We start from the raw sequence: 12,353 nt of genomic DNA, 5'->3' as shown, positions 1-12,353 counted from the left end.
TAAGGGGACAGCCCTCCTTCAGAATCACATTTACAGAGCACCTCTCTCTCTCACTCTCACTCTCTCAATTCAAAGGGATTTACTGGAATGGAAAACATATGTTGACATTGCCAAAGCAAGTGAAATAGATTATTAACAAAACTGAAATAAATAATACAAATGAACAGTAAACATTACACTCACAAAAGTGCAAAGGGAATAGAGGCATTTTAAATGTCATATTGTGGCTATATACAGTGCTGTAACTATGTGCAAATAATTACAGTACAAAAGGGAAAATAAATAAACATCACTCTCCCCTCTTCCCTCCACTCTCCCTCTTCATTATTCTACCAATGATCCACCCAATGTTCTTCACTGCTGTTTCCTCTGATTGAGTTGAATACTGTATTTCTAAACTGTGTGTCTGAATCCTAAAACATACAGAACATTCTCAACTGTTATTATGAAATCACAAGGTTTTGAGTGTAAATATGCTCAACTGCCACCTGGTGTCCTATCACCATACTACCGCAAACAAAGACAGTACAAAAACCTTTCAAACCATTGTCCCCATCTGATCAGCTTCCCTGCAACGATAGGGTAAGACCACAGGGTGGCAGTGTTACTTTATAGACTCCCTTTACAACTTCAACCAACTCGTTTGCGCAGACAACAGCCACTGGTACGAGAGATGAAAAAAAACACCCAACATACTCAACCTGGTTCTTCTCCTGACATCAGTCATTTCGGTGGCGTTGTGGTACAACAAGCCCCACTAGCAACCAGCGTCTGTAAGACGCTCCCCAGGACTTGGAGAAAGACCCAGAGTTCCTAGCTGTGCTAGACTGACCCGGTGGACCCACAGCCAACGTGCCACATGGGAGAGCAGCACGGCGGTGCCATGGAGGTTTCCTAGCGCCAGAGAGCAGCGCAGCCTAATCGCTTTAGAGGTCTGCCACCAGCAGGACAGCACGAGTGAAGTTACTGCCATGGCAGAGTGCCAGCCCTGTGTGTGATGGCAGAGAGCCCAGCAGGGCCCAGTGATGTCATGTACAATGCTGGTTGGATGCTCTCTGCTGGGTAATGTGAGTACTACATCCGGTGACATGATAGTCTCTATTGCTAGTGGGGCTTGTTGTACTAAGGAGATATTTGACCCAAATGCCTAGTCTGGCATCTGTGGTAGATTACAAAGAGAGACTATTACAGTTTATTTTAGAGAGGTCACATTGCTGCCCCCCCAAAAAAAGGCAATGTGATAGAATCTTTGCAATGTATCTTCTGCCATTGTGTGTATGTGCAGTTCTAATCTCTGTCCACAAGGAGGTACTGTTGCAAAAACCACTTCAACTCAATAAACTATTTATACCCACTGGTTGATTATTGGCAGACAACGCCCAACAACACATACCTAACCAACAACATATCGAAATCAAAACACTACAGACACTCGCACAGGCAAAATGACAAGAATAACATACATCTAGTGTAAAACACAGTGCATATTGTATTGACATGCCTCTACAGTGCGATGTGATAGTGCCAGTTTCTCTAGTAGATTGACAGGTAGATTATACTGCACGTAGAATCAGTTTGACAGGAAAGAATCTTCTATTTGGCTCGTGTGCACGGCTTTTCTTTATCGGGGAGACAGTTGTGATTGATGCCGGGACGTATTTGCTTATCTCTGTCGCTACAGTTCTGTACGGGGTGCCTGCTTTGAATGAACATTTCATTGCGTGGGCACTTGACTATATTTTCACATGGAGTTGATAATCCAGTCTCAGCAAACAGTCATGTCAAATTGGCATCAACGAACGGTAACGTTACTGTTGATTACAAGGGATATTTAATCAGATCTTCTCTCACAAGTGAATGACTTTGTCTCTACGGTTTATTTTCTCCCCCAGCTCTCTTGTTATCCACCAAGTAAAACCAAACCAGTATCATCAACTACAACAGGTATTCGGCGCATACCTTTAACCAACAATGCAGTTCAAGAAAGAGATTTCAGAAAATATTTACTAAATGAACTAAAGTCAAAAATAAAATGAAAAGTAACTATATACAGGGGGTGCTGGTACTGAGTCAACGTGTGGGGGTACAGGTTAGTTGAGGTCATTTGTACATGTAGGTAGGGGTAAAGTGACTATGCATAGATAATCATTCTCCTCCTCTCTGCCCCTCTCTGTCACATACTAACACACACGTGACCCCTTTGGCCCTTTCTCCTTCTTCAAACATCTATTGGTTTGAAGAACTGAAACACTCATTTGGGGTCAGAGGTCAGAAGGAACAGTATGTATAGGGCCATGTGAACCCTTGTGCAGTGCTGGTAAAAGACAGCGTTGTTGGGTGTTGGATGGTGTGTCCCTTTCAATTGTGTTTGTTTTCCAGGCATCTGCCAATAAAACACTGCCGAGGCACACGCCCAGCCTATCCTAGAAAGGGGGAGAGAGACAGAGAGATGAGATCAGACAAAGAGAGGGAGGGAGGGAGCATGACCACTTCTGCCCAGAACATGCAAACAGATATGAAGCTGAGATATGCTTGAGATCTAAGGATGGCATTGTTGGGAGTTTTACATGATGTGCCCCGTGGCAGAGATTGATAGGACAGGGGCGCTGCTCAGGCCTAGTTCCTCCCTCTTCAATCTGATCTTTCAATAATGCTCATAGCGCTGTGTCAAATAAATGTATTATTGTAGAGTTCAGATAGTCAAAACAGGATGTTATGATATAGGATAATGGGTTCACATCTGTGTTGGTTCAAGTTGTAGCCTACATGATGTAGATAGTCAGAGAAACTGCCCACTGTCACCTTTATGCTTCAGGGAAAGTCACTGGCGAATCATGTATATGAAACTACAAACACGTTCACCCAAAAGACACGCCTCGATTGTGTTGTTTGTCCACATCGCCCTTCTAGAGACACGTAATCACACGATCACAGGTTTATGGGCCTCAGCAAACAGATGGTTGACTACTTGGAGCTGGACACAAGGAGCCATGCTCTCTAGGCTTGCGGGGAGAGACGAGCTGGCTTATATAGGCCTCTTTGGTTTGAATGGCAGCCATTTTGGGTCGTAAGGATGTTTTCAACTGACATGTGATCTGCCAGTTTCAAGCCTTCTCACAAGCTGTCTTGGAGATGGTTTTATTGTGTAGCTGACGTTTGTGTTTGCGTAGGTTTCACTTTTTGGGGATATTGGAGAGGGTTGTATGAGATGTCTGCGGACTTACCCTTCGAATAAAATTACAAAGTATATATTTTTTTGCTCCGTCATTGTATGTGTCTGAACGTGTGTGTTGTATATTCAGGTGAGCGATATTGATACACGTGTGGTTTATGTATCCAAGAGCTTCTGAACAACACGTTGACATCCAACAATGATGCCAATACAAATTGAAGCCATGACGATCCACTTCCATAAAGCATCCGAGGGCTAAGCCTTTTGTTTACATTTTGGTCCTACTTCTGAGGGAGTATTGAAAACTATAACGCCAGTCATGATGAAAATCGACATGGACACAACATGATATCTAATGGCGTGCAGATCTCCGGTATAACCATAAACAACGGTCGTCCTCTCTAACCTCTCAAGGCTTTGCATAGTTGGTATTACCAAGCCTTCTGTCTGACTGGACCAGCAGACACGATGACCGTGTTGGCAGAGTGATTTGGCAGAACATGTGATGGGTCGAGTGGATATACTGAGCGTCTATCTACGCTCTTCTCGTCTCACTGTCACCCTGGTTGTGTTTGCCCAAGTCCCAGTGGGCGGAGTCTATAGTGTTCAACTCAGCTGAGTGTGTATTTGTGTGACAGGAGGAGGGACAAAGGTTGTACCTGTAGCTCTACACCTGACTATCAGAGAGAGAGAGAGAGAGAGAGAGAATAGACTGAACAGGGGAGGACGAAGAAGACGAAGGGAAGGACAGCAGTAAAAGGATAAGAGTGGAAGAGGATTCTGAAGTGGATATTGGAGTGGGAATGATCTGATATTTGAATCAATGAATTTGGCTTTGCTAGCAGGGTTTCTCCCATAAACTATTAAGCTTTGGGAGGAAGGTCGCCTCCAGATCTCTACATATACACAGGTGAGGTTATTGCAGACACACACACAAACACACACACACACACACACACACACACACACAATTGTACAATCACCTTGTGGGGACACACAATTCAGTCCCATTCAAAATCTTATTTTCCCTAGCCCCTAACCCTAAACCTAACGCTAACCTTAACCCTAAACCTAACGCTAACCTTAACCCTAAACTTGGCCCTAGCTCCTAAACCTAAAACTAACCCAGACTCCTAACCCTAACCCTAAAACTAACCCAGGCTCCTAACCCTAACCCTAAAACTAACCCAGGCTCCTAACCCTAAAACTAACCCAGGCTCCTAACCCTAACCCTAACACTAATTCTAACTTTAACCCTAAACCCCCAACCAATAGCATTTAAGTTTGTGGGGACCAACAACATCTTTTGTTTGTTTACTATTCTTGTGAATACACACACACACACACACACACACACACACACACACACACCCTAAGCTGTGCCTTGACAGTACGCAATTAACAACATTTTGCCAGATGTACAGCAAGATTGCAATAACAAAACATGGATGATCAAATTTGAAGAGCTTGTTGTATCTTTCTCCACAAGGTCAAATGTTGTGCTTGCTGCACCCTTCACACAACATACCAAATTCAGACGGACACCTCTTAAACTGACTGAAAGTGGACTTCAGACACGATAGGCTTCCTTGGGCCCCTCCAGTTAGCAATGAGGACCTTTGAACGCTGAGCCTGGTGACCATACACACACTGAGTAAACACTAAGCTGTTAGCACACACTGCACCTAACTGATTGCACTGTGCCTTGGTGACCGTATACCAATGTGTCTACATTTGTATGGATTCAATACAACGCTCCCGCAAACTACGTCAGCTGTAAAATACCAACATGACACCGTCATTTGCGTAACTCGCCTTGACATCTTACTCTTCGCTAATAAGTAACAAGTATAATCTTAGTCACGGCATCAATTTAACACATACCAAAACACGTATAGTATATCCTTAGAGGGCTTGACCACTGCCCTAATGGCCAGCATATTGGCCACTGTTGTGTCAAAGCCTGCTTAATGCAATAGTTTGACAGATGCACGAGAAGTGAGGTTGTAATTTTAAGGGACTTTCCCCTCATGCTTGACCATGCTCCACATTTCGTAAATATTTGAATTCCCAGATAAGAGTCTAATGTTTGCATGGGAATGAAGCTATAGGCTTTATTGCAGACAGAGTTATCACCAAAGGTGACTTTCCTATCAGTGGCGTTAACCCCAGTCTGCACACACAGGTGGATGTTTACCATAGCGTAGACTTTCCACATGACTGGAAGGATTGCTACAGAGTGTACGGTGATAGGTGATACGGTCTCACTAGAAATCTGGGCTCTAAGCGCAGGTTTACTACCTGTAATGGAGTGAAATTGTGATTATGATTGTTTGATCGATTTTCTGGAGAAGGAATATGGACATGATCATTGTTACCTTGAAGGGATTGCCTCTGGCCTAGCCTTTGGCCATTCCAAATAGTCACGCAACACAGCCACAGCCATGAAATGAATGAATCTCTGTGACACACTTAGGGTAGTGGGTGCGGAGTCAGGCGCAGGAGGCAGAAGGTACAGAACAATGCTTTCATTTCCGGCACAGAGAAAATAGCACACGGTCAATACAGGGCGCACATAAACGACCACATAAACGACCGGCCCAAAACCAGCACCTAACCAGTCCGGAGAAAAACCAAAACTGAAACTCACTACCACACACAAACACAGAGGAAAAATAAGCCCGCACAAAGAGCAGGCGGGCCTTACCGGCCTAAATAGCCCAACTAAAAACCTAAACAAGAAACAGGTGTAATCAATAAGACAAAACCAATAGAAAAGGGAAAAGGGATCGGTGGCGGCTAGTAGACCGGTGACGACGACCGCCGAGGGCCGCCCAAACGGGAAGAGGAGCAACCGCAGTCGTGACATTCTCTAAAATGGAGATTTCATGTTTCCTTATGGAATTCCTCATGACATCATTTAATCCAACTCAGTACTTGGAGCTTTATACTGGAAGGAACCTTGTCTGCTGAGCTGGACTGGCTGTACCAACAACTAGTCCAGGACATGGTCCCGCTACCCGACGGAGGTTCTGCTCTGAGGAAGGGGTGATGTGGGAAATCTAGGTTACTGATGGCTAAAGGACAAGAGGTGGATGGAATGACGGAAAGACAGACAGGGTGGATGACCTGAGAATGAGCTATGTTGAATGTCGCTGACTGACTGGCATTCCAATGGGCAATATAATGGGCAATATAATGGGCAATAGAACTAATAAGGAAAACCGCTTGAGAAGGGTCGTAAAATGGGTTGCACTTTGACTGTAAGATAACCACCCACACATAGGGCAGTACTACGAAGTCCGGTGACTGACATATGTGTTAGTAAACCCAGATAAGCAATTTATCCTTACAAATATGTCAGCTTGAATAACAATTGACCAGTAAACTATCAACTGTAAACAAGAAATGATCTCACCGAAAGCCAGATATTTAAGACGAGACATATCTTAGACGGACTATTATGCTGAGGCAGATAAAAAGACGCCCAGACTAGCTTTGCCTCTGAACCCTGGCAGGAAACCAGTCAAAGGAACTCAAACATTAACATGTTGGCCAAGTGTATCCTCTGTTTTGTCATGAGAGAAGAAAATCTGTCTTGGCTTCTGCTTGTTCATCTACACACGCAAACCCAACCCTCAGCTATCAGGCCAGAAGTCACTAGATTCAGTGGTGTAAAGTGCTTAAGTAGGTATATATATATATATATTTTAGGGGGGTATCTGTACTTTTCTTTACTATTTATATTTTTTGACAACTTTTACTTTTACTCCACTACATTCCTAAAGAAAATAATGTACTTTTTACTCCATACATTTTCCATGACACCCAAAAGTACTCATTACATTTTGAATGCTTAGCAGGACAGGAAAATTGTCAAATTCATGCACTTATCAAGAGAACATCCCTGGTCATCCCTACTCCCTCTGATCTGGCGGACTCACTAAACACAAATGCTTGGTTTGTAAATGATGTCTGAGTGTTGGACTGTGCTCCTGGTTATCCGTACATTTAAAAACAAGAAAACCGTGTCGTCTGGTTTGCTTAATAAAAGACATATACTTTTACTTTTAATACTTAAGTACATTTAAAACCAAATACTTTTAGACTTTTACTCAAGTCGAATTTTACTGGGTGACTTTCCCTTTTTCTTGAGTATTTAAAAAAAAGAAGGAATCTTTATGTTTACTCAAGTATGAAAATTGGGTACTTTTTCCAACACTGATCAGCACCCAAACAGATCACCAAAATTACATGAGCATATTCTATGGAAATTTCCACAGCGTTGCTAGGCGACCGGCGGGTAACAGCCTACTCCCTTCTTCTGGGCGGGAGAGTGGCACCAAGCAGAGGCTATATCTGTGTGCAGCGAGGGCAGAGCAGTATGTGTTCGAGTATGTTTGTGTTAGCGTGTGTGTGTGTGTGTGTGCGCGCACGTGTCTATTTTTACATTTACTACATGTTTGCTATATGTGTGTCCCTCCATTTGCATGTGTGTGTTCGGTTTTCGCCTTTGTCTGCGCTTCACATAGTTAGTCTGGTCTTCATGTTCTAGATGTCCATTTGTGTTGATACAGTACGTGTGTTGGTAAATCAGTACATGTTTGCTAAAGTGGGATGGTTTACTTGTGTAAAAACCCACAGGACAGACAATACAACCTGCTCTGCCTGTATTACACAATGAGCCGCCAAACTCTCCCACGACTTCTAGAGTCCGAGCAAGAGCACTTAACCTGCACTGACACACTACAGAACACATTCTGGAAGTCCCTTTGGTGTTTGTTTGCAGAACGGTTTCCCTGGAGTTTATAAAGCTTTTCACTCTCTAACACCAGGGTACTTTTCAGTCTAGTCCTAACAGGGACACTTCCATTGAGATGAAACACTAAACTGAAACTTCCTGTTGAAAGAATTATTCTAATGACTGGTTGGATTTGAACCAAGGCCAGGGGAATTTCAGCTGGAAACAGAAGTATATTAATGATCAGAAATGACTGCATCAGAATGGAACTAACCCCAATCTCAGGTTTGCATCAGCAGTAGTCGATGTAGTAGCAGTAGTAGTCATATCTATTGTGATAGTGGTGGCAACAATGGTAGAGGGACTGATAATGGCAGTAGTAGTGGCAGAAGTAGTGACAATGGTAGAGGGACTGCTAATGGCAGTGACAAGTAGGGACTGATAATGGCAGTAGTAGTGGCAGAAGTAGTGACAATGGTAGAGGGACTGATAATGGCAGAGTAGTGACAATGGTAGAGGGACTGCTAATGGCAGTAGTAGTGACAATGGTAGAGGGACTGATAATGGCAGTAGTAGTGGCAGAAGTAGTGACAATGGTAGAGGGACTGATAATGGCAGTAGTAGTGACAATGGTAGAGGGACTGCTAATGGCAGTAGTAGTGACAATGGTAGAGGGACTGATAATGGCAGTAGTAGTGGCAGAAGTAGTGACAATGGTAGAGGGACTGATAATGGCAGTAGTAGTGACAATGGTAGAGGGACTGCTAATGGCAGTAGTAGTGACAATGGTAGAGGGACTGATAATGGCAGTAGTAGTGGCAGAAGTAGTGACAATGGTAGAGGGACTGATAATGGCAGTAGTAGTGACAATGGTAGAGGGACTGATAATGGCAGTAGTAGTGACAATGGTAGAGGGACTGATAATGGCAGTAGTAGTGGCAGAAGTAGTGACAATGGTAGAGGGACTGATAATGGCAGTAGTAGTGACAATGGTAGAGGGACTGATAATGGCAGTAGTAGTGGCAGAAGTAGTGACAATGGTAGAGGGACTGATAATGTCAGTAGTAGTGGCAGAAGTAGTGACAATGGTAGAGGGACTGCTAATGGCAGTAGTAGTGACAATGGTAGAGGGACTGATAATGGCAGTAGTAGTGGCAGAAGTAGTGACAATGGTAGAGGGACTGATAATGGCAGTAGTAGTGGCAGAAGTAGTGACAATGGTAGAGGGACTGATAATGGCAGTAGTAGTGGCAGAAGTAGTGACAATGGTAGAGGGATTGATAATGGCAGTAGTAGTGGCAGAAGTAGTGATAATGGTAGAAGTAGTGACAATGGTAATGGGACTAGTAGTGGCAGAAGTAGTGACAATGGTAGAGGGACTGATAATGGCAGTAGTAGTGGCAGAAGTAGTGACAATGGTAGAGGGACTGATAATGGCAGAAGTAGTGACAATGGTAGAGGGACTGATAATGGCAGAAGTAGTGACAATGGTAGAGGGACTGATAATGGCAGTAGTAGTGGCAGAAGTAGTGACAATGGTAGAGGGACTGATAATGGCAGTAGTAGTGACAATGGTAGAGGGACTGATAATGGCAGAAGTAGTGACAATGGTAGAGGGACTGATAATGGCAGAAGTAGTGACAATGGTAGAGGGACTGATAATGGCAGTAGTAGTAGCAGAAGTAGTGACAATGGTAGAGGGACTGATAATGGCAGTAGTAGTGGCAGAAGTAGTGACAGTGTTAGCACGGCGCTTGCTTTTCAAAGAGCAGCACCTCAGTACCAGAGATTGGGCAACCCGTGAGTGTTACCCCATCGTAGAAAGGGTTTAGCTGAAATATGAGGCGCTGTATTAGCAGCCAGCACGTTTAGCTTGGCCAACACACAATAGGAGTAACCCAATCACCAGCGGTGCCCTGTCATCACTCCACCATATGGTGCCTATTGAGTTCCCCTGAAATATTCAGGAGAGCTCAGTCTGTTCCCCCTGACACAGATCTATCTGACACAGATCGATCTGAGCTGGGCAGTGTTGGGAGTCAGGTTACTGTGGTTAGGGCTTATGGTAAGAGGTGTGGCAGGAGTTTGAATGGAGAATGGGAAGGGAGTAGTGAGGGGATTTACGTAACTCTCCCTCCCTCATTCTTCTCTCTGAGAGGTCATGACTCATGTTTGATCCATCTTCATTGTAAACATTAGAGCTATAAAGCTACAGTTAACTAACTTATAACTAAACTTCTCTCGCTCTTTCTCTCCCTACACCAACCCAAGGCCCCTCCATTCTTACATCCCGCTCTCCCTCCTCTCTCTGTTTGTGGTCATGGCTGACCCATCGCCTGGCTGGTGGAAGCTCACCTTCCTACGTAAGAAGAAGTCAGAGCCCAAGGTACTGTACGAGATCCCAGCGGAGTACGGCAGCAATACCACACCCCACGGCGGAGCCCCCGGGCCAGTAGAGGGCGCCACAGAGGACAGCCAGTTGAACGCCCGTCTGGAGAGGATAGTGGATAAGACCACTACAAAGGGACGCCATGTCAAAGTGTCCCACTCAGGACGTTTTAAAGAGAAGAAGAAGGTCAGGGCCACGTTAGCAGAAACCCCCGATCTTTTCCCTGGTCACGAGCCTAGCAACGAGAACCTCTGAGCTGGGAAACAAAGTTCACACACACACATGCATACACACCAAAAATTTATGGCTTTCTCTATTAAACCAATTCATGCACACTCAAACACAGAAGACGTTCTCTGCCTCTCCCTCATTGGTCACACCATTTCATGCGGTGCCCTCTATCACACTCAGAAACACTCATAGAGATGGAGGGCAGTGCATCCCATTGGGACATGTCGTCTGTGTCAATCCAGCCAGAGATCTATGTTCTTTATTCCCTATAAATGTGGGACTGACTGGGAGTCTTTGTATGCATCTTGGTATCACACTCTCTCTGTCTCTTCCATCTATAATCAGTGGAAGAATGGGACACCTGATTCTCCCCTGTCTGTCTGCTTCATACCTAGGCCATGTTTACATGAACAGACGACCTTTAATGAGGTGCTATTAGTCATCTTCGGTTTTAAATGTTCAACAGATCACAGGAACAGAGAGGAGTTTCAGGGCATGCATATTACATTGTACAGTCATTGTGCGGTACAGAATGTGTACTTTACTGGTGTTGTTAAGTTTGTCATCTGTACAAAGCAAATAGGTAACGTATGAAACAGACGTTTGCATAACAGCTTTATGACCTAGAGGACATGGTTACTGACTGTTGGAGGTTGACTGGTTTCCATAGCGGGCAGACTGTGTCACGTGTCATTCACAAACATGTCACCTCAAAAATCAATTGTTCTAAAATCAATTGTTCTAAAACTAACCTGAGTTTTAAAACCTGAGTATATATATATATATATATATATATATATATATATATATACTTTTAATTTTTTAATTTTTTAAAATACCAATAGACTTCTCTATCCCTTTAAAATGTAATCTCAAACTAGACAAACATTTAAGTTTTTCTTTGAATTGCACTTTCTAATGTAAAAGTCAAGGACTGCTTCATAGATAGACTGCAAGGTTTCAACACAAGTTCTATGCATTTCTCCAGTGTTGCTTTAGTATTTGCAAGATATTGGCAGACACTGAAGCCAACACAAAAGCAGAAATGGAAGAGGAAGCGAGACACCCCAATTGCTGTTTTTTTCTGGTTCAATGAAAGTCAATGAAGTACTGTAAGTAGACCAGACCTAGCTGCTATTGCATTGGTGGCTATGGGAGACACACCCAGTTAAGTAGACCGGAACTGACTATTTATTTTCGATGGTAGAAGGCCTGAGTGAACTCTCTTCATTTGTCCAACATCTTTGCTAAAACTACACATTCTGAGATCCCTCCTCTACAAAGACTGAAAAAAGTATCTTTCATTTCATTTTCACCTTCTACACTTAATGACAAAAATCCCTTTCATTGAAAGGGTGCTGTACATTTGGAATAATTTTGTAAAATGAATGCAGACTTGTTTTATAAATAAAATATACATATGATTTTATTGAAATGCGTAAGGTTCTCTCTTGTGTTACTGTGAACTCATTCCATTACCTCTTATAGGATGATAATGATAATGCAAAACAGTGTGACAAAAACAACAACACAGAGTTACACATAAACAAATGTACAGTCAGTAACACAATAGAACAATCTATGTACAGTGTGTGCAAATGTAGAAGATTAGGGAGGTAAGGCAATAAATAGACCATAGAGGTGAAAATAATTACAGTTTAGCATTAACACTGGAGTGATAGATGTGCAGATGATGATGTGCAAGTAGAGATACCGGGGTGCAAAAGAGCAAGAGGGTAAGTAATAATATGGGGATGAGGTAGTCCGGTGTGCTATTTACAGATTGGCTGTGTACAGGTACAGTGATCAGTAAGCTGCTC

The 12,353-nt window shown here is 43.3% G+C and overlaps 1 protein-coding gene across 1 annotated transcript; it reads left to right on the top strand.

Moving 5' to 3' along the window:
* Window positions 1–3,842: 3,842 nt before the first annotated feature.
* Window positions 3,843–11,962, top strand: LOC115110162 (proline-rich protein 15-like protein A). Its single transcript, XM_029635573.2, has 2 exons — window positions 3,843–4,082; window positions 10,185–11,962. Exon 2 carries the CDS (start codon window positions 10,234–10,236, stop codon window positions 10,555–10,557), a length of 324 nt encoding a protein of 107 aa, XP_029491433.1. The 5' UTR covers window positions 3,843–4,082; window positions 10,185–10,233; the 3' UTR covers window positions 10,558–11,962.
* Window positions 11,963–12,353: the final 391 nt, after the last annotated feature.

Source organism: Oncorhynchus nerka, linkage group LG26 (assembly GCF_034236695.1).
Source record: "Oncorhynchus nerka isolate Pitt River linkage group LG26, Oner_Uvic_2.0, whole genome shotgun sequence".
Lineage (NCBI taxonomy): Eukaryota > Metazoa > Chordata > Actinopteri > Salmoniformes > Salmonidae > Oncorhynchus > Oncorhynchus nerka.
This window is presented reverse-complemented; position numbering and strand designations above follow the sequence as displayed.